The sequence below is a fragment of the Thunnus thynnus genome, chromosome 13 (assembly GCF_963924715.1).
Source record: "Thunnus thynnus chromosome 13, fThuThy2.1, whole genome shotgun sequence".
Taxonomy (NCBI): Eukaryota; Metazoa; Chordata; class Actinopteri; order Scombriformes; family Scombridae; genus Thunnus; species Thunnus thynnus.
This window is the reverse complement of record NC_089529.1, coordinates 29,514,285-29,534,790: the sequence shown is the minus strand read 5'-3', so window position 1 is coordinate 29,534,790 and position 20,506 is coordinate 29,514,285. Positions and strand designations below refer to the sequence as shown.

The 20,506-nt window shown below is 36.8% G+C and overlaps 3 protein-coding genes across 4 annotated transcripts; 2 read left to right on the top strand and 1 right to left on the bottom strand.

The window, feature by feature from the left end:
- The first annotated feature begins 186 nt into the window (after nucleotides 1–186).
- Nucleotides 187–16,291, top strand: LOC137196102 (histone H1-like). 2 transcript variants are annotated; one of them, XR_010931214.1, is made up of 8 exons: nucleotides 187–1,224; nucleotides 3,237–3,330; nucleotides 3,659–3,784; nucleotides 6,064–6,219; nucleotides 6,931–7,018; nucleotides 7,126–7,291; nucleotides 7,557–7,635; nucleotides 7,745–10,132. XR_010931214.1 is itself a non-coding variant. In XM_067608917.1 (3 exons), the coding sequence occupies exon 3, from the start codon at nucleotides 13,975–13,977 to the stop codon at nucleotides 14,590–14,592; it is 618 nt and encodes a 205-aa protein (XP_067465018.1). In that variant the 5' UTR covers nucleotides 7,250–7,635; nucleotides 11,087–11,653; nucleotides 12,795–13,974; the 3' UTR covers nucleotides 14,593–16,291. The 2 variants fall into 2 exon arrangements, 1 of the variants encoding a protein (XP_067465018.1); XM_067608917.1 differs by lacking the exons at nucleotides 187–1,224; nucleotides 3,237–3,330; nucleotides 3,659–3,784; ... (1 more) ...; nucleotides 6,931–7,018; nucleotides 7,745–10,132 and adding exons at nucleotides 11,087–11,653; nucleotides 12,795–16,291 and having other exon boundaries at nucleotides 7,250–7,635.
- Nucleotides 16,286–16,724, bottom strand: LOC137196111 (histone H2A-like). Its single transcript, XM_067608927.1, has one exon. It carries the CDS (start codon nucleotides 16,717–16,719, stop codon nucleotides 16,336–16,338), a length of 384 nt encoding a protein of 127 aa, XP_067465028.1. The 5' UTR covers nucleotides 16,720–16,724; the 3' UTR covers nucleotides 16,286–16,335.
- Nucleotides 16,725–17,047: 323 nt separating this feature from the next.
- Nucleotides 17,048–18,523, top strand: LOC137196107 (histone H3). Its single transcript, XM_067608924.1, has one exon. It carries the CDS (start codon nucleotides 17,053–17,055, stop codon nucleotides 17,461–17,463), a length of 411 nt encoding a protein of 136 aa, XP_067465025.1. The 5' UTR covers nucleotides 17,048–17,052; the 3' UTR covers nucleotides 17,464–18,523.
- Nucleotides 18,524–20,506: the final 1,983 nt, after the last annotated feature.

Below are 20,506 nucleotides of genomic sequence, written 5' to 3'. Positions count from 1 at the left end.
GGGGGTTGCCAACTTTTTTAAAAAGACATTAAAGTCTTGAATCATGGACTGCAGCCTGTCAGCCTTCAGTTGGTTTAAAATAGATGGAGTCCAGTAAAAGTCAAAAGTCTCTAAGAAGAAATAATCAAGTAAAGTATCAGAACCTAAAAACTGAAAGTTAATGTGAGTAAATGTGTTCAGTTACTTTCTAACTCAGACTCTGACTGTTGTGTTTGGTCTCTTTAAAGAAAACAGGCCAAAGACAGTGAATTCTAGTTATTATGAGGGTTCACATATGGAAAGAGTCAAAGTGCCGCCAGGTTATGTTTCTCCAGATAGAGATACCAAGTGAGTTTTAATTCAAATGTATTAAAACAAGAAAACACACAAACTCTGAGACCAAACCTCCACAGTGGTTCATCACAGACACAGACGCTCACTGGCTCCTCTGAGGGAATCAATCTTTTCATTAGAATATTTTATAATAACTGTAATAATTTATACTTTATTATTTAAAATGTAACTTCATTCAACTTCACTCACTTCATTTATGATCCAATATTTAGTTTAATGTGTTTTTTCCTTCTTTATACAACATATGCACACTTTAGGCCTGCATTAAAATTAGTAAAGCAACTTAGATATATTTTACAGCTGAATCTCTGCTTTAAAAAAAAAAAAAAAACATGCTTGTTTCCTATATTTTATAAATTGTTGGACAGTATTTTCTATCCAGTAATAGATATGATGGCTGTGAATCTGGATTTAGTCAAACATTAATTAATTTCTGCATAAACATAATGAAGCAGCACTTAGACATGTGACTCACCTGTAAAATCACCTCTAGACTCACATCATTCACTTTAACTCCTGATCTGTTTTTATTTGACCTATTTTGAAGCTCCACTGGTTCACAACACTGTTCCTCAGTGTCCTTCAGGACATCTTTAATTTCAGGATGTAGTTCATATATCATTATGTCTGTCTTTTGTTAAACTCACTGACTGGTGCTCGGTCGGGCCTGAAGTGGGCGTGTTTGTGTGAGAGACTTTATATCTGCTACATAGATCAGCTCCTCCTCCCGCTGGCTGATGTTTTTGTTTTTGTTTTTTTTTAAAACAAACTATTCAGAAAAAAAGTGTAAGGACTCCTACAGGAAATCAACAACACTGGACTGAAAGGTTCAAGACTATATGAAGCAAGGTGGTAAAGTGTGACATCATGTCTTTGTCATTGCTGTGTCTGGTAAGTGTCACAGAGTAGCTGAACTTGTCTGATAATAATTCTGAGCTCCGTCTTTTCTGGAGGAAGCTGACGCCATTTTATCATTAAATACGACACATGAAGTACGACAACAGTCCTCAGCTGTTTATTCTACGTGGTGTTTCGCTGCCTTCACGGTACAATAATGTGTTCGAATAAAGGAGTAAAGTTACACCACATGTGACGGACAGTGTTGTCTGATGTTCATGAAGGTGCCAAACTAACATTTATCACTAAAAACAACAAACTACAGTTTTAACTGTCACACGCAGTTTAAGGAAGTTCACCAGTCCGCACTTCGTCACCTCGACGACGTTTTCGATAATAAAATATTTCATAAAAACACAGCAACTGTACAGAGTAGGTTCAATAACACTTAAAATTGACAAAAATGTAGGACGTGTTTATTTGAATTTGGGTGTAACCACAGTTGCTTCCCTTGTTGACGTCACGTGACTATTATAAACCACCATTTCACCACAGACTGACTGACAGTCAACTCAAACTGCAGGTTCATTAGACTTATTTATGTTTCTCAGCCCCTGAACACAAACCAAGCATGAAGATTTCATGCCCCCCCCCCCCCCCAAAAAAAAAAAAATAACAACAAAAAAACCCCAAATATTTGTTGTAAATATTTGCTTATAGCTTTATTTGTTGGGCAAGAAAAAAATGGAATTATATTATGCTGCATTATTTGAGTGCTGTGATGGGATTCAAGTTATGCTGTCAGTAATTATGTCAACACAGTTCACCTTTATAAATCAATTAGTTGTCAATTAGTCAATTAGTTAGTTAAACAATTATTTACTGTATATCAGGATCACTAAATACACTTGAGCTTAAATTAGTTGTTGAAACTATCTTAACCAGCAGTCATCCACATTTACTTTATTCTGTATCAACAGAAAAGAGAAAAGTCAAGTGCGTCATAAAAACACATCTGGTCATGTGACACTGGCATCATGTGATCTGACATTTGATCTCATGCATATCAGCTGCAACAGAATCTGATGGAAGGACTGAGGAATGTTAAGCAGACGTAGCAAAAGAAATCAAACTGCATGTACAGTTTTGTAATATATCTGACTGAAAACACAAGAATAAATAAATAAATGATGTGAAATTTCTCTCACACATAATGCTGTACTGTAATATGCCATTTCATATTTCCACTTATTGACTAGTCAAAGAGATAATTATAAAATAAAATGTTATATTTCCATTGAGTGTTAAGGTTACTTCCAGTGAATTCAGTTAAATTACACAATGATGAACTAAACACCTGGATATTAATTCATTTAAGAATGTGTTCATTAAAAACACATTTAGCTAATTCTAAGTTCATATTTGAACTCTACAGAAACAACATGAGAGTGACTTTGCTGTTGTAAACATACTGTAGCAACTCTACAAACAACATTTAGTTATATTTAAAATATAAACTCTAATCCTCTTCTAAATGTTTTCTATTTTAAAATAATATCTTTACAACAGCAATTATGTAGTCATGAGAAAGAACCAATAATGAGTATTGATAAGAGTAGTGATTGTCAGTGTGCAGTCACACATGTTAATATGAAAGTGACAGAATTTTAATGTTTTGACTGATGTAGATTCTGTTGCCTTTAAAGTTGATAAAGATAATAAACACATATATTTGTGTTATTTATATTCTAAAATATAGTTGGGCATTTAAATTAGGAGAAATACGTTTTTTGTTCAGTAAGGAGAGAAATAAGACTTCTTCATCACTAGTAACATACTTTTTTGAAGGTGAAATGTTTTATTTTATACTTTTCATGCATAAATTGGTGCCTTTGCCAGGATAAAAATTATGGACAGAATGCACCAACTTGCATTTTCCGGGAGAGCTTGACCCCAGATCCCCCTAGGTGACACTCAGCACTCTTCACACAACTGAACACCAGCAAAAACTGCTCAGTCAAAAAAATGTTCTCACAAAAACCCGTAACTGTTTTTATTCTTCACAGATAATAATAACGAAAGTTTTCAGTGGACATTCCCTCACATGTCATCGTGCAGAGTACCAAATAGGAGAAGAATGCTGTCCTAGATGTCTTGCTGGTAAGATCTAACTGAAACATAAAAGCAGGATGTTTGCCAGCAACGATACTTACAGAATTGATCACTTCTGGGCTGATCAATACAGTTTACTGCTTGTTTATAAGCAGTAAAACAAAGTGATGCTTTTTCTGACAGCTGACTTTTACGTAGCTAAATGTTCCTTGTTTCTTAATTCAGACATGACAGAAGATTTACAGAAAGATACAATGCTTGTACGATATTTGTCACCTGGTGAACAAGAGGGATCAGAGAGAGAAAAGCAATTATTTAAAATATAATGTGAATAATATGATAATTATAATGATAATACATTGTTTCTTCTTCACAGGAAGTCGAGTTAAAACAGATTGTACAGAGTTCAGAAGTACATCCTGCCTGCCCTGCACTGATGGAACCTACATGAATCATCCCACTGGACTTAAACAGTGTTTAACCTGTGGAAACTGTGATGCAGGTAGATTTATATTCATATTATTGGCAGATATTTAAGCCTTTAAGAAACTTAAGCCTGGAAATTAGAGCCTAACAAGCAAGTTTCCCAATAAAACTGTGACATTAAATTTCTACACGACAAATATGAGGGTCCTGTGATGATTAGAGGATTGTATCTGTGCTGTCATTTGCTCTGAGATTGATAAATCATCACTTTTTTCTTTTGTGTAGAGCATACGGCCCACTATTGAAGCATTACTGCTTAATTAATTGATAAATATATATATATATATACCACTCATTCTTGAGAATTGGGACAAATTATGTCCTACCAAAAAACTTAAAATTATTTTATTTTTTTATTGAAATTAATTATTTTTATTCTTTTTGGTGGACATGTAGTTTTTTTAAAAGATTAATATATATGAAAGAAATATAATTTATAACATTCTTTGATCTGCGTTCATTTTTTAACTTCTAAACTTGCCCTGTGCCAGAAAACACCCATGTCCTCGTCAAGAATTCACAACTTCAAACAATTAAAATATGTGTTAAAAGCCTTCAAATCTAAAACTAACAATAAAATATATTTTTAATGAAAATGTTGGCCATTTAAAATTGTGTCCCAGATTTTTGTCAACTCTGTCAGATTTCTACAAAAACATAATATAAATTTAATCAGGCATAAAAAAAGGGTTAGCTATATTTTAAGGACCCCATTCTCACTTCCTGGTTTCAAAAAAGGCGGGAAAGCTGTTCAAGCATAAATTCCTTAAATAATGTTGCTATCAGGTGTGTCTCAATCATAATAGGTCAACTCTGTTGCCCTTTTAAAACAAAACCAAATAAAAATTATGGGTTAAAAATGTGTATTTTCATTGGCATTAAGAGAACTCTGAGCAACTTTGAAAAATAAAACTCTGTCAACTCTGTAAGATATTCCATCTGATGGAGGTGACATAACTCTCAATTCTCTTTAATAATTGAATAATGTCTTTAAATTACTACTTTATTTTCAATTAAGATATTTAAATACCTTTACTATTTTTTTAATCAATGCATATCAATGACTAAGATCAATGACTTTACTTAAAAATGTTTCAGGTAGAAATGGTTTAACAAATCCTGTCTTTGGAGGTGAAGAGGGCCAGAAACAGAGAGTATCAGAGAAAGAGAGGGGAGATGATAAATAATCAGCCTGACTAAAAGACAGAAAACTACAAAGGGAAAGAGAAAGATGGAGAAAAATGGTTGCAGAGGGGAAAATAATACAAGTAGGAGACATGAGTGAGCAAGCAAAGAGTTCTCAGTGGAGGTCAAGAAAGCGCAAAAAGGACTTTCAGAAATTGTAAGTGGACAACATTATAATGGTATTTATTTCTTGAATTAAAAAAATCTAACTTTTTGATTATACAGCTAATTAAATCTTGTATTAAATACAACAAAGATCATTAAACATTTCCTTTATGTTTTGTATTGTAATACTATGATTTTTTGTGTGCCTGATGGAGTTGACAAAATTCAAGTCTTCAGATACAAAAATAAAATCACTGGGAGGTTGGCCCGTAACAAGGTTTAATAGCCAAGACTTTTGTCTTTTAAAATATGTTTTCCCTGCATAATTGAAGAGCAAAAATCAAAATCCCCCCAAAATAAGGTTTTGTCCCAATTCTCAAGAATGAGTGATAACTATTTATATAATTATACATAATTCACTTATATAATAATTTATTCAATAATAATTATATTACAATATACTTATATTAATCATTACTTCTTAAGATTACAGACTGCATGTAGAAACAAACACCACATAGAGAAATGTGATGAAATGCTGCCAGTGAGACAGTTTTAGTGCCACAACAGGTTGTTGTCACATGAGAAGTTTGTCACTTTCCAAATTCTGACGTTGATGTTGAAGTTTGTTCTGTTTGGTTTTGTGAGCAAGTTATCAGCTGAGACTTTGGTGTCGTCTGTTTTTTTCCTCAGTTTTTAAACAGCTGTAAGCTATTTTGTGTCAGAGGGACTTGCAGTAATATTAGAACCGACCTCTCCTCACAGAAATCACATTTCCACGGGGTGATATGTACGGGCGGTTTTATTCTCCAGCCCTCATTTATGCAGATATTTTCCCATGAATTCATAAATGGGAGAAACTATTGTTTCACATTTCCCAAAAATATCATAACAACTGAAGATTGTCTGTAAGTCAGAAAAAAGATGAGCATGCTGTTGCTGTCTAGTAGATTGAACAGAAGAGAAGTTTAGTATCTCATATGTAACCTCTGTATGTGTTGACAGGTTCTGGTCTGCAGATAAAGACATCATGTACATTAACATCAAATACAGTTTGTCAACCACTGGAGGGATTCTACTGTATGGACTCCACAGAGGACGGCTGTGTGAAAGCACTGAAACACACAAGCTGTCAACCAGGACAATACATCAGACAAAAAGGTTGGTTTTCTCATGCTGACTTTAAGATTATAGTTGTAGTTGAAGTTTTAAATGGGAACACCATGACCTGACAAACAAGTTGCTTATTAAAGCTGCACGTATTGATTTCTGTCCACTAGATAGCAGGAAAAAAGCAGCTCAATAATTCTGTAGAAAAAGTCACAACTGAACACAGACCAGTCAACTTGTTGCTGTTAAATGGAACTTTTGCACCAGTAAAACCATCGTAGTTGATTAGTGACTATGTGCAGTATATGTGAAGTAAACATGATTTTAACAAATAAAGGTACAAACAAGGCCTGTATAAAAACCTAAGATACTATCTTGGCTTCTACACTTATTCATTATAAATTGCTCCTGAGAAATGGTGTGAAGATGAAATGAGTTTGTGTTTTCAAGATTCAAGTATTTGCATGAAGCAGTGAAGCTGATGACATTTTGAACATTGTAGTTTTCTCTCAAACAGTAGTTTGGTTATGAATCTGATTCCATCGTTGCTCAAGAATGACAAGATGGTGAAATATAAAAACTTGTCAACAATCATTATTAAACAAAGGACTATTATTGGATGTGTGATTTTCAAGTGTCAGCTTCAGCTTCACTGAAATGAAATCAGACAGATGTGATGACAGTGATGATGTCATATAACACTGATGACTTCATAATATGTAAAGTGAAGTAGTTTCAATGTGTATATTTGTATTTGTGCAGGAACAGCTCTCAGGGACACTGCGTGCACTGACTGCAGTGATGGAACATTTTCAGATGGGACATTTACATCTTGTCAACCACACACACAGTAAGTGAAGCTTGACATCAGCCGTGGACACAGCTGGTTTCTAACAACAGCAATGAATTAGTGGAATCTATAAATGTTCCTGTAAAAATGTCCCTCTGTCATTCCAGATGTGAATCACTAAAGCTTCAGCTGATCAAACCAGGAACTGATTCAGCTGATGCTGAATGTGGAAAACAAAGTTCAAATGCAATTGCAATTGTGACTGTTGGGATTTTGGTTCCTTTTTATTAATTGGCATACCTTTTTTAATTTACTTTATAAAGAAGAATTCAGGTAAGATTTGTTGCTATTTTTTGGTATTTAGACATTACAAACATTATCATAGTTTTGACTTTCTGACAGGTTATGACATTGCTGATAAAGACTTTTTTCATTGGTTTAATCATAGAAAAAAAGGGAATTGCAGACATTTCCAGACAGTTATGTTTGTTGTTGTTTCTTTTTGACACTTTAATGAATGTACTTTAGTAGATGACAAAGCTCAGTTTATCAAACTAATAAAATTGTATCATTAATTTCTTAATATTTCACCAAAAAGGGAAGTACAAATGGAGAAATGTTAGAGAGGCTAAAATGATGCTAAACAGAGATGATACCTGGAGACTAAACAGTATCAGGTAAGACAGCAGTGTGTTTTCTCTTGAAATGTACATTGACTGATGACTGTCTGGCTGAGCTACACTCTGTGATGTTTTTTCAAATGTAAAAGATGTTTCTGCTCTTTAGGATGAGACCACCTGTACAGAAACGTGCACACCTTCCAGTGCAGTGCTCTCCCACTGCAGACTAAATGTGATCTAGAATTCAGTTTACAATCCAGGTTGGATTCTAGCACATTGTCTTTGCAGTGATGAAAAACAAAACAAGTCCAAGCTTGATTTCCTGAACTTTACTATAGACTGAAAATATCCTCTAAGAACTGCTTGTCTACAGTCTGCATCATTATTTCACAGACATTATTGTACAGAGACTAAAGTCAGCCTGGAATAAAAACTTACTCAACCTGCAGGAAGGTCCTTCTGCATATAATTGTAAATAGTACTGTACATACTTTTTTTTATAAAGCAACAGCAACTAAAACGGCTCCTGCCTACCTGAACTGCCTCATTCAGGTCTACACTCCCTCCCGCTCACTACGCTCTCAATCTTAAAGAAAAGACTAAAGACCCAGCTCTTTCGCAAACACCTCTGCACTTGATGCACTGGAGGTAGAGAAAAAAAAAAAAACCCTGCTTCTATGCACTCTATGCATTGCCTTGGTGCACTGCCTGTGGGCATCTACGTCCTATCGGACTCTATATTAAGCTTTATGGCACATACTCATATTGTTGTCTCCTGACTAGATCCTTGCTTGTACTGTATCAGTTTCAAACGTACATTGTAAATGTAAATCTTCAGTACATTGGATATGAACCATATGTCTTTATAATTAAGTTTAAACTGTATTTCACTGCTGAAAACAGAACATATACATCACTCAATCAAGTTTATTTGTCACATGTAATCATATATGTGTGTGATTGGGGGGTGATGATAGAAATAAAAGCAACTTTAAATAGAGATTCATCCTTTAAACCAGTAAATGTTACAAACCTGTGAAAACATGTTGGATGAAAACTAAATGTAGCTGCTGAAGAGTCTTGATACTAAGAGCTCATTAATCATCAACATTTATTGACTTATAATTCACCCAGACTGGTATGTAAAATGTACTAATTAGTGTTCATGTATTGTGGTTGTGATTGTGCACCACAGTGATTCATCAGACTCATAAAGAGCTACAAGGTCCTAAGAATTTTTGATTTCTGATGATATACATGTAATAATGTACAATATGAGTGTGTATATAAGATATATAATGTATAAAAGATGTGTATAGATTTATAAAAAGTGTATTTTGTGTTCATTTCAACATTTTAAGAAAGACATTAAAGTCTTGAATCATGGACTGCAGCCTGTCAGCCTTCACTTGGTTTAAAATAGATGGAGTCCAGTAAAAGTCAAAAGTCTCTAAGATGAAATAATCAAGTAAAGTATCAGAACCTAAAAACTGAAAGTTAATGTGAGTAAATGTGCTCAGTTACTTTCTAACTCAGACTCTGACCGTTGTGTTTGGTCTCTTTAAAGAAAACAGGCCAAAGACAGTGAATTCTAGTTATTATGAGGGTTCACATATGGAAAGAGTCAAAGTGCCGCCAGGTTATGTTTCTCCAGATAGAGATACCAAGTGGGTTTTAATTCAAATGTATTAAAACAAGACAACACACAAACTCTGAGACCAAACCTCCACAGTGGTTCATAGAGTTTAGATTCAGCTTCAAATATAAAAACATGAAGTGGTCTAATATTCAGTTTGAAGTGTATTTAGTCATTTTTCAGCATGATGTTCAAGTAACTGTTAATCAGCCCTTCAGGGACGTTTCTGGACGTTTTGGTTCTTTAGACGAGACGCTCACTGGCTCCTCTGAGGGAATCAATCTTTTCATTAGAATATTTTATAACAACTGTAATAACTTTATGATACTTTATTTTGATCTGTCTTTATGTGGCCTATTTGGAGGCTCCACAGTTCACTGATTCACAAAGCTGCCTCAGTGTTCTTTAGGACATCAATTAGTTTAATTTATTTTCAGGATGTAGATAATTTTTTTTATCATTATAGGTTATCTTTGTTAAGGTCACTGACTACCACATGACTTGAGTTGAGGATCCACCTGTGCAGTGGGAGGGCTGAAGTGTGTTCATGTTTGTGTGTAAATGAATAATGTCAATGCAAAGCAGTTTACTCCTTTATGCCTCAGATTAAATACCTTTGAATCACAGTGTAGAAGTTAATAGTCCAAATTCACCCACAGACCTGATTCTCACAATATCTTCCAAGAACCTTTTCACTACTTTATTATTTGTAAGTGGGCAAATGATCAGACTTTGTGCACACTAAATGTTTAAGACAATACTGCCACCTACTGGACTTTTTTTTAATGTATCTTTATAGATGAATTAGAAAAAAGTTGTCAACTCTGTTTCGTTTTCAGACAATTTCAGGTAAAATTCCTGTTTCATCATTTCAAAGCTTTTTTTTTTAATAAAACCACATTATGTGATTCAACAAAAGAGTGAAATAAATGCAAGAAATCAGTACTGAAATTCCTTTTAATGCAAGAGTGGAATATAGAAATTATATTTAGGCCTATGTATATTATTAAAACATTTTAAAATCACTTTCTGTCAATCCAAGATTAGAAACACATTTTTCTGTTTTTTCTCAGTTTTATATTTAGTTTCTCCGTTTTGTTTGTTACTGAAAGTAAAGCAACACTCACTTTAAATTCCATAAACACGTACTCGCTATATTAAGAAAATATTAATCAAGGAGTTTATGTTTAAAATTAAATTATTATTATTATTATTAAATGATCGAGTCAAACTGCTGTAAACTAAACTCAGAGTCTTCAGTCGCCACAAATATGTTTACAACAAATCACACTTAAAAGTTGGACAGTTTCAATCAGATCCATCCGCGTTTTCTACCTGCTTCTTCCTGACAGATGATTGGCGGGAGTCTGCAAATGTCTGGTAAAACCCTTCAAAATAAATTTAATGAACACAAAGTTGAAAAAACTGCGATAGAAACAAGCAACACACACAGAATGAAACAGGATTCCTGCTCTTTTCCAGTGTTTGAACAGACTTTGGTGTTAAACATGAAGCGCTCAGAAAGTTAAATGTTTGTGCTGAACTTTAGAGAGAGAAAGTAGAAAACTACTTTCACACACCTGACCAATCAATAAAGTGGGCGCGTTGTTGTTGGAATCACAAAAATAATTGGACACTAAATGTTCCAAGTCCTGGTACTGGACCTCAGCACAGGGGCTGGAAACCTCTTAACATTTGACCAAGTGGAACCAGAGCAGAACAACTATTACTTCTTGCGTTGCATCATATGGATTATCATGATTCTCTGTGCATAAAAATTGATTTAAGTAGGTGAGGAACCACTTGAAGCATTTTCCAGAAATAAAATGAAAGCTTTTCTAACCCAACTATCATTTCTGCTGACTTCTGCAGGTGTGCTGCTGCTTAGAAACATGGACCAACGTCTCAACATCGTCCTTCTTGGAAACACAGGAGTTTGGAAAAGCGCTTCAGCAAACACCATTTTAGGATTGAAAGCCTTTAAATCACAGCGGGCCTTCAAATCAGTGACAAAGCAATGCTCTGAAGCAGCTGGAAATGTGTGCGGGAGACAGATCTCAGTGATCGAGACTCCAGGAATATCATGTGCTGGTGAGGAAGAACAAATTAAAAACAGCTGTCAGGATGTCCTGCAGTCCGCCAGACCTTGTCTGTTTCTGGTAGTGATTAAAATCGATCGATTCACAGATGAGCAAAAGCCGTGGAGGCAGCTGTCAGAGTCCTCGGGGATCAGGGGTTGAAAAAGACTTATATGCTCACGTGAGGAAATGCTTTAGAAGAAACGTCCCTAGATGAGTTCATCAATGATGATAATGAAAGTTTACTTCCAAACTTTGTTTCAGGATTTAAGATATCATCTATTCAGCAATGACAATGGAGGACAGGACCAAATCGAAGAGCTGCTGACAAAGTCAGGTCACCTAAGAACCCTGCAACAAGGTATCATACTTTACAATACAGTTTTTACATATACAATACATTGTCAAAAAGTGGGATGAGCTTATATTTACATCAAATTAAGAGCACCTTCAACTGCAGGTGTCTCTGTGGTTCCAGCTTCCCTCTGAGCTGTAGAAAGAGGGACGTTGAAGCAGTTTTCCTCTCAGATGAGGATTATGTCATTTATCAACATGCTGCTATGTCCACTCTGAGGCCCCTAGACTAGACTCCATTTACTACTCTGCCATCAGGTGTTACAATTTATTACAATTTTCCAAAGCAATGTACATATGAAAGTTAATACAACATAAACAAAGATCTCATCAGGAGAGAACAACATGAGTAAGTGCCATAACACTAAGTTCAGGTCAGGATGTAGGTGCCAACAGGCAGCGCATAGAGCTAATGCATAGGGTGCATAGAAGTGAGTAATATTCCTTTAAAGTCCATCAGGGACAGAGGTGTTTGCAAAAGAGCTGAGTCTTGTAGGTGTGTTACTGATGATAATGACATCCACCACTGGGTTGGGGGGTCTTCCCTGTTTGAGAGACGTCATAATCATCGATACTCATTTATCTACAAATATCATGTTGGTAAATGACCATCTTATATGTCATCCCTGCTGCTCTGGCAATCTGGACCACACTTAACCAGCTCCAGTGATTGGTTGATGCTCCAAGAAGCAGAACCAGAACTGATCCAGGACAAACTGCCTTTGCAGCAACCTTATGGAATAATTTCTAGAGTGCGATCCTGCTTACTGAAAAATTTCTGAATTATTTAATGAGTCTGTTCTTGTGATTTTGTTTGAGGCAGGGTTATGCTGTAAAACGGCAACTTACCCTGTATAAATAAAGATGATAAAATAAAAATACAATACCGGTGGTCAAACAGGGCCTAGCCTTGCTTTTTTCCATCGATATTTTGACAAAATTATCCCCTGCTCAGGGACAAAAGGGGGGATGAAGAGGACTTTGATATAATTATTTTCCACAACTTTTAAGACTTTATTCAGCAATTTAGAGAGATACTAGTTAACTACAAAGGGTTGCAGGTTGTTGTGAATAGTGTGGATGAGAGTAGCAGATTAAACTATCTTTTTTCATATTTTTGATATCACTTTATGTTTTCTTCTTTCCAGCTGTTCATTCCAGGAACAGCGGGCCAAAAAACAGGACCATCATTCTGCTCGGTTTATCAGGAAATACCATCCTGGGACCTAAAAAGTTTAAACCAGGCTGCGACTGTGATGCAGTCAGTAGAGAGTGTTTCTCTGAATCAGCCATAGTGGACAGTTGACATGTCACTGTGGTGGACACAGATGATGATGATGAAGATCTGATTCTTAAACAGCTGTACATGGAGATCCTGAAGTCCATAGTTGAGGTCAGTCCAGGACTACATGCTTTCATCTTTGTGGTCACAATAGGCAGAATCTCCAGAGCAGCCTCTGGCCTTATAGAAATACTGCCAGGACTTTTTGGTAATGATGCATCTAAGTACACCATGGCAAACTTTATTTATTCTTTTGTACTTATATATTGCAATAACAAGAAATCTTTATTGTAAGTTGACATGTGGGCAGCAATTGGTTGCCGCAGTGTTTCTACATAAACCGAATCTGATATCACAACTTCCTGTACCACAGAAGACAAACACGTTATTTTATTGCAATCTTAAATCTGATGATTGCTATATACAAGTTTGTTTTCAGTCTCGTTCATGTTCAATCTAACATTTAGGGGAGACAGGAAGTCTTTTCCAGCGGATCCATCAGTGACAGTCTGTGTAACCGCTCTGAATCACCGACAGTAACCGTGTGTTTACCTCCACCGAAAACATGTCTGATTAAAAACTAATAAATCACATCACTACATTGGTTTCGGGTTTATTGTGTCCTCTGACGTCTTTTCTTACTAGAACACCACTGTCACATTTAATACAAACCACTTTAAGACGTTTTAGGAGACGATTTGTGAAGAAAACTCGCTGCGCGCCGTACAAAGTGACGGTGTATCAGCGAGGTTTGAAGCCTCCCAGAAAGAAATAAACGAGTCCTGGACGCCAAAAATGAGCTCAGTCTGAAGGGAGGAACGTTTCCTCACTGCTGCGATAACAAAAGTGTTTCAAAACGTTGGTTTTCTGTGTGTTTTACCCCCAAAATGTGGAGGAGAAAACACAAGTTTCATCTGATTTGAGGCGGCAGGCAGAGCGGCTCTGAGTGTTGCTTCTCCACGGTTCTCATATGCTTTATAAATGCCGCCTCGTGCCCTCTGCTCGAACAGACAGTTCGCGAGACAAACAGCAGACTACACACGAAAATGGCAGAAGAAGCTCCAGTAGCGGCCCCGGCGAAAGCCGCCCCCAAAGCCCCGAAGAAGAAGAGCGCTCCCCGGCCCAAGAAGGACGGACCCAGCCTCAACAAGCTGATCATCAGCGCTGTGGCGGAGTCTAAGGAGCGTAAAGGACTGTCGGTGGCGGCGCTTAAGAAGATTCTGGCGACAAAAGGTGTCGATGTCGTGAAAGCCAACAAACGCATCAATACTGCGGTCACGAAGCTGGTGACTAAAGGTACTCTGACCCAGACCAAAGGGACAGGGGCCTCCGGCTCCTTCAAGCTCGCTAAGGAGACCAAACCCGCCAAGCCGGTCAAGAAAGTGGTGAAGAAGAAAGCCGCCGTCAAAGCCAAGAAGCCCGCAGCCAAGAAACCCGCAGCGGCTAAGAAGTCCAAGACAGCGGCAGCTAAGAAGACAGCAGCCGCTAAGAAATCCCCTAAGAAGGTTAAGAAGCCCGCAGCGGCCAAGAAAGCAGCCAAGAGCCCCAAGAAGGCCGCCAAGAGCCCCAAGAAAGTGGTGAAAAAGGCTCCTGCAGCTAAGAAAGCTCCTGCTAAGAAGGTCGTCAAACCCAAAGCCAAGAAGGCAGCACCCAAGAAGAAGTGAGCTGTCATCAGTCTGAACATGTGAACCTGATCAAAGGCTCTTTTAAGAGCCACACAACTTCTCTAAAGAGTAGCATCCTAATTTTAATGTTTTTGACCATGTAGTGTTTTCTCATTAACTATATTTTGACACATAATACAAAGCAACATATAAACCACATAGGAATGAAAACCCAACTTAAACCTCTACACAAACGCTGGGGAATAATAATTATATTATAATATAATATAATTTAAGTAAGGTAAATAAGAAAGGTTCATCCTAACCATGTGTCAAGGACACAAAAGCAAATAACAGCACATATCAACCACAAGTGACTCAATTACAGCCCAACAAAACAGGGATATTGAAGTTAAAAAAAGGGGTCCAATCTAGAAATACATAGGAATATTAAATTGAGTCCAGATGTTGTGAAAAGGGACCCCAAGATTCTTCCCATCTATGTAGACTTTTTACATTTTTAAATCACAGTTTCTCTATGTTGGTAACCAAAGTAAGTTCATGCAGCCAGTTTCTAAAGCGCGGTGCAGTCTGTGAGAATAAGTTTTTTTTGCTATTACGCTGCTCGTCAATAAAACTGTTTGAATGTGTAAAGGGAGAGTTAACAAGTCTGTGTCAGGAGGATCTTATGATAAACCCCAGAAAAATGGACTATTGACTAAAATGGAGAAATTAGTGGACAGTCCCAAAATAAATGCAACAAAGTACCATCATCGAATTTACATTTATCACAGAGGGGTAAAATGTATGTAACATGACCTCAGAATAATGAAAACAGAGAATATCTTAAATGTCAGTTTTTAAATCCAGTCTAAAGTGTCAACATGATCTGAACTGAGCAGCAAATACAGAAAATCACTCAGGATGACAATAAACTGTAAATATATTATGATAAAACCATTATGATAGATTTATTATTACTACTGCTGTTCCCTTTTTATTACATCTAAGTTAATATGTATCAGATATCAAACATATTTCCTCTTATTGTGTTTATTATAAGTGGTAAAAGGTGAAACGTTACACAATGATATGAATGAGAATAGAAAGGAGGAGCAGCTGTTGCGTCACAAGTCATCGAGTCAAACAAACCTTTTACCAGTTTTTATCAGAATCACAGTTTCAGAGCTGAATGTGGATCTTAAAGAGGCTTTTTGGGGGGCTGGAAAATCTCCAGATTAATAATTATTAGTATTAGTAATTAATAACTAGTATAAGTAGTTTGAAATGATGTCTAAATGTCATGTAGGGTAATGTATATACCAGCCATTCTTGTATTATAAGTATGATTTCTACCCTGAATGACTAGATTATCTTTTAAATGTTTATTTCTTGTTCTGTTGGCAACACAAACAACAACCATCATTATGTTATTAATGCAGTTATAATATAAACATCTTGTAACACTGACATCAACCTGAGCGTTAGTAATTATAATGAATAACTAGTATAATAATTAGTTTCAAATGTAGGTTAATATATAGACCAACCACTGTTTTATCATAAATATTAACTTTTAAATGTTGATTGCTGGTATTGTTCAGAACACAGGCATCAATTATGGTTCAAATATAATCAGTATATTTAACTGAGTGTAACACTGACTCAATATTCTGTATAGATAATAAACATGATTTGTGTCTTAATGACAGTGTACCAGAGACATGAGGATGTTTGTTCTTTATCAGGAGTGTGTGGCTCTTAAAAGAGCCGTTGTGTTGTTTAGAGGAGCCGGTTCCGTGTTTACTTCTTGGCGGGCTTCTCGGTCTTCTTGGGCAGCAGCACAGCCTGGATGTTGGGCAACACGCCGCCCTGAGCGATGGTCACTCCGCCCAGCAGCTTGTTGAGCTCCTCGTCGTTGCGGACAGCCAGCTGCAGGTGACGGGGGATGATCCTGGTCTTCTTGTTGTCGCGGGCAGCGTTTCCAGCCAGCTCCAGGATCTCAGCGGTCAGGTACTCCAGCACAGCCGCCAGGTAGACGGGGGCTCCGGCACCGACACGCTCCGCATAGTTGCCCTTCCTCAGCAGCCTGTGAACACGACCGACAGGGAACTGAAGCCCGGCCCTGGAGGAGCGGGTCTTTGCCTTAGCGCGGGCTTTGCCTCCGGTTTTTCCTCTACCACTCATTTTTAGCTTCTTCTCGAGTCTGATCTCAAAGAAAATGTGACCCAACCGGTGTAAACTCTCCTTTATATGTCCTGATGTCTCCACCCACCAGAAAAGAGCAGCAGAGGGCGGCCCGCGCTCATTTTGGCGGACTTTTTTCAAAGGACTTTTGTCCAATAAGCAGCGGAGGTTCAGGCTCCTCTAGGCGGTGCTGAGCTCCAGGAGGAGCCGCTCACCAATCAGGACCCGGAGGTCTGAAGCAGCGTCACAGTTCCGCAGCTGCTCCGACACTTTAAGAGCAGCGTGTCTCCTCTTGTCGCTACTATTTTCTCCTGATCAGGGAAACAAGACACGATGGCAAGAACCAAGCAGACCGCTCGTAAATCCACCGGAGGCAAAGCCCCCAGGAAGCAGCTGGCCACCAAGGCTGCCCGTAAGAGCGCCCCGGCCACCGGCGGCGTGAAGAAGCCTCATCGTTACAGGCCCGGTACCGTGGCTCTGAGAGAGATCCGTCGCTACCAGAAATCCACCGAGCTGCTGATCCGCAAGTTGCCCTTCCAGCGCCTGGTGAGGGAGATCGCTCAGGACTTCAAGACCGACCTGCGCTTCCAGAGCTCCGCTGTCATGGCTCTGCAGGAGGCCAGCGAGGCTTACCTGGTCGGCCTGTTCGAGGACACCAACCTGTGCGCCATCCATGCCAAGAGGGTCACCATCATGCCCAAAGACATCCAGCTGGCCCGCCGCATCCGCGGAGAGAGAGCTTAAACTGTCCTCTGCTCCATAAACACAACGGCTCTTTTAAGAGCCACTAACTCTCTGATAGAGCAACACGTCCTATTAACTTATTTTATATTTGTATATCATGTTGTATGACAGTGAGAATACATTTGTATGTAATACTTTTCTGAAGTGAATCCATTCAAAGTGTAATGTTTCAGTAGCAGTTGACATAGTTGGAAAATTCGTCCATTATCTACACTTATCATCAAGTGTAGATAATATCAGCATTACTGTTCCTTCAGCTGTAGGTGTGCATCTGTTCAATTACTAGAATTACTGTTGCCCAGTAGTATCTCATGTTAACTATTTCTTTATACACTTTGTTCATATGATCCCAGTTAGAATATGTTTTAAGCATGTAGTGTTTCATAAGATACACTAATTGATAAGACTGACTTTTATGTACTTATGTTAAAGATAAATAATTATTTGCATGACCTCAGTTTGGCAGGAGAGGGAGCTCCTTTATTAGGCGGTTATGAGGTGGTTAAAAAAATGGTGACTGCAGTTAACATGGTCTAAATTGAGCAGCATCAAATACAGAAAATCACTCATAAACACAACGGCTCTTTTAAGAGCCACTAACTCTCTAATAGAACAACACGTCCTACTGTTGATACTTTCATTATTATTGTTTGTGTCTAATCACCTCTAAAGGTGTTGTAGAGCTATGATGAGACTTAAACAAATGTAAACACTGTATAATCTTGAGTAAATCCATTCAGAGCAGTTTTGTCTTTATTGTACATGTATGATGGGAAAAGGTCTGTTTGTGTGTAAGAAGCTGTAGACAGCAACATTTTACACATTTATACAGATTAAACACATTTTGTTAACCTCTGGAAAAATAATAAAGTAGACTGTGGATGAGAATGAACTCATAATAGAGTAGAACATTTAAACTACACCAACATCATTGTATAACATTTCATACAGTAAAAGCAACACTGTCATTAACTGTATATACTGTATAAATTTAACTTCAGACTGCAGCCAGAATATCAGTCAGTCAAATGATATGAAATAAATCATTTATTTGAAATCACTTCATAGTCTGATCGTCATAAACTATAAAACTTATGAGCTTCAGGATCTATCTGCTTTTTCTGAACATCGGCTCCTTGGATCTCAGATGTTCTTCCTCTGCTGTCTTTACAGCTTAATAGATATATACTTTAACACAAAATAAATCCATACATGAATGTAAAGAAAATGGTTTCACTAAATTATAGTACAGTCAATCTTAATCATCAATATAATAAATCATCAACAGTAACACATCATTATATAACAACAAAAATGCATAAATTACAACATTATCAGTAACCAAGGATTGAGTCTCTTGTCTGATGTCAGTTGTTCTTTGTCTTCAGTTCAGTAACTTTGTTTAAAGACGACATCACTTGTAATATTGGCTTTATGAAGGACCACAGCACACCTAGCAAATCTAGGAAAACACCATACATCACTGCATTATAGTTTATATTCATATTAAAACTAACACCTGCCATTTCCCCCCCACATGTCTCTGGATCTCTGTCATTTTAAGAGTAAATGTTCAATAGTTTCATTCTCATTACAATTATCAATAAGGCACTTTTCAGGTTTAACATAACAGCTCCACTTGATAACTGCTCAGCCTGCTCGTCTCCCAACTGATATGAGACACATAATATGTTGTTTACTTTCTGATAAGCTTTTACTAAAAATATTTTTAATACATATCTGGGAGTCAGATGTCTAAATTTGTGTAGGGGAAAACACCACCATACAGTTTATTATATATGTATTTTGCTGGAAATTTCGAACCAATCAATATTTAGGTAACAACATTAGTCATAAAATCACTGTACATAAGTTTATAATATGGAATAGAGTTTCTCCCACATCCCTTTTTTCCCCACATCTCCTTTCTTTTGATGCTTGATGCAATGTTTTTAAATTTCTACAGCTTCAAGACCTCCATCTATTTTACTTTTATAGATGTTACACAAAACTGGCAAACGCACTACGTTTTCTATTGTCATGTTCCTGAGGAAAGTCAGAGCTTTCATGGGTGAATAAAAATAATTTATGGTAAAAAGATGAGGAAAATCAAAGTGTTATTGAACGGCTTAAAATCTAGAAGGTCATTAACAGTTTTTGAAATCTTTTCTTGTATTATTATGAAGAACATATAAAAATGTATTTTGGTCACTTTCAGCCAAACATTTCAGCATTTATTAAACAAAAGAATGAATACATATACTATACTATACTATACTTGCATCAGTTACACAGTAAAATAATCAAATAAATAAGATCGAGTATCTTGATTTTTTTTATTAAAAAAAATGTATGTATGTTAATTGAGCAGCATTTTCAATTTTAACTGTTTTATACTGTTTAAACTTTAATTACATTTTGTGTTTATATTTATTATCAGTCCGAGTGGTCTAACACATGACCCTTTTTAAATAAAATTTTGTCTCAGTTTTTATTCCCTTTGTTTCTTTTCTATTTCTTTGCATTGCTTCAAACATTTCTGCGATATCTGACAGAAGCTGCTGTCTGGACTTCAGCCTGATAGGAACAGATTAAAACTGATTAACTATCTCTGTCATGAAATCTGAACATGACCTGACTCTGCAGGTCAGCTGTGATATTTATATTATTACAGATTGAGGCAGAAATTAAACTCACAGCCATTGTGTCTCCTTTTATTTGTCGTTTATTCATTGTGTTGTAAAAATTAACGTTGATTGTGATTACTTGTTAGCAGCACATCTGAAGTATTATATGCGACCTTTATATCAGCAGCGACACCCTGTGGCCAAAATATGAACTGCATCCCTATTTAGTTGAATGGACTCCAGTCAGTCTTTTCACTGGTCCCCGTTACTGTGGTCATTGGGAGATTTAATGCCAACATTAACATACAGAAGTGTGCAAATATGACCAAATATCTGGCCTGAATAAATTCTACAGAGCATTTAAATACAGCAACAAAAACTGTTTTACCATTCCAATAAAACCACATACTAAACGT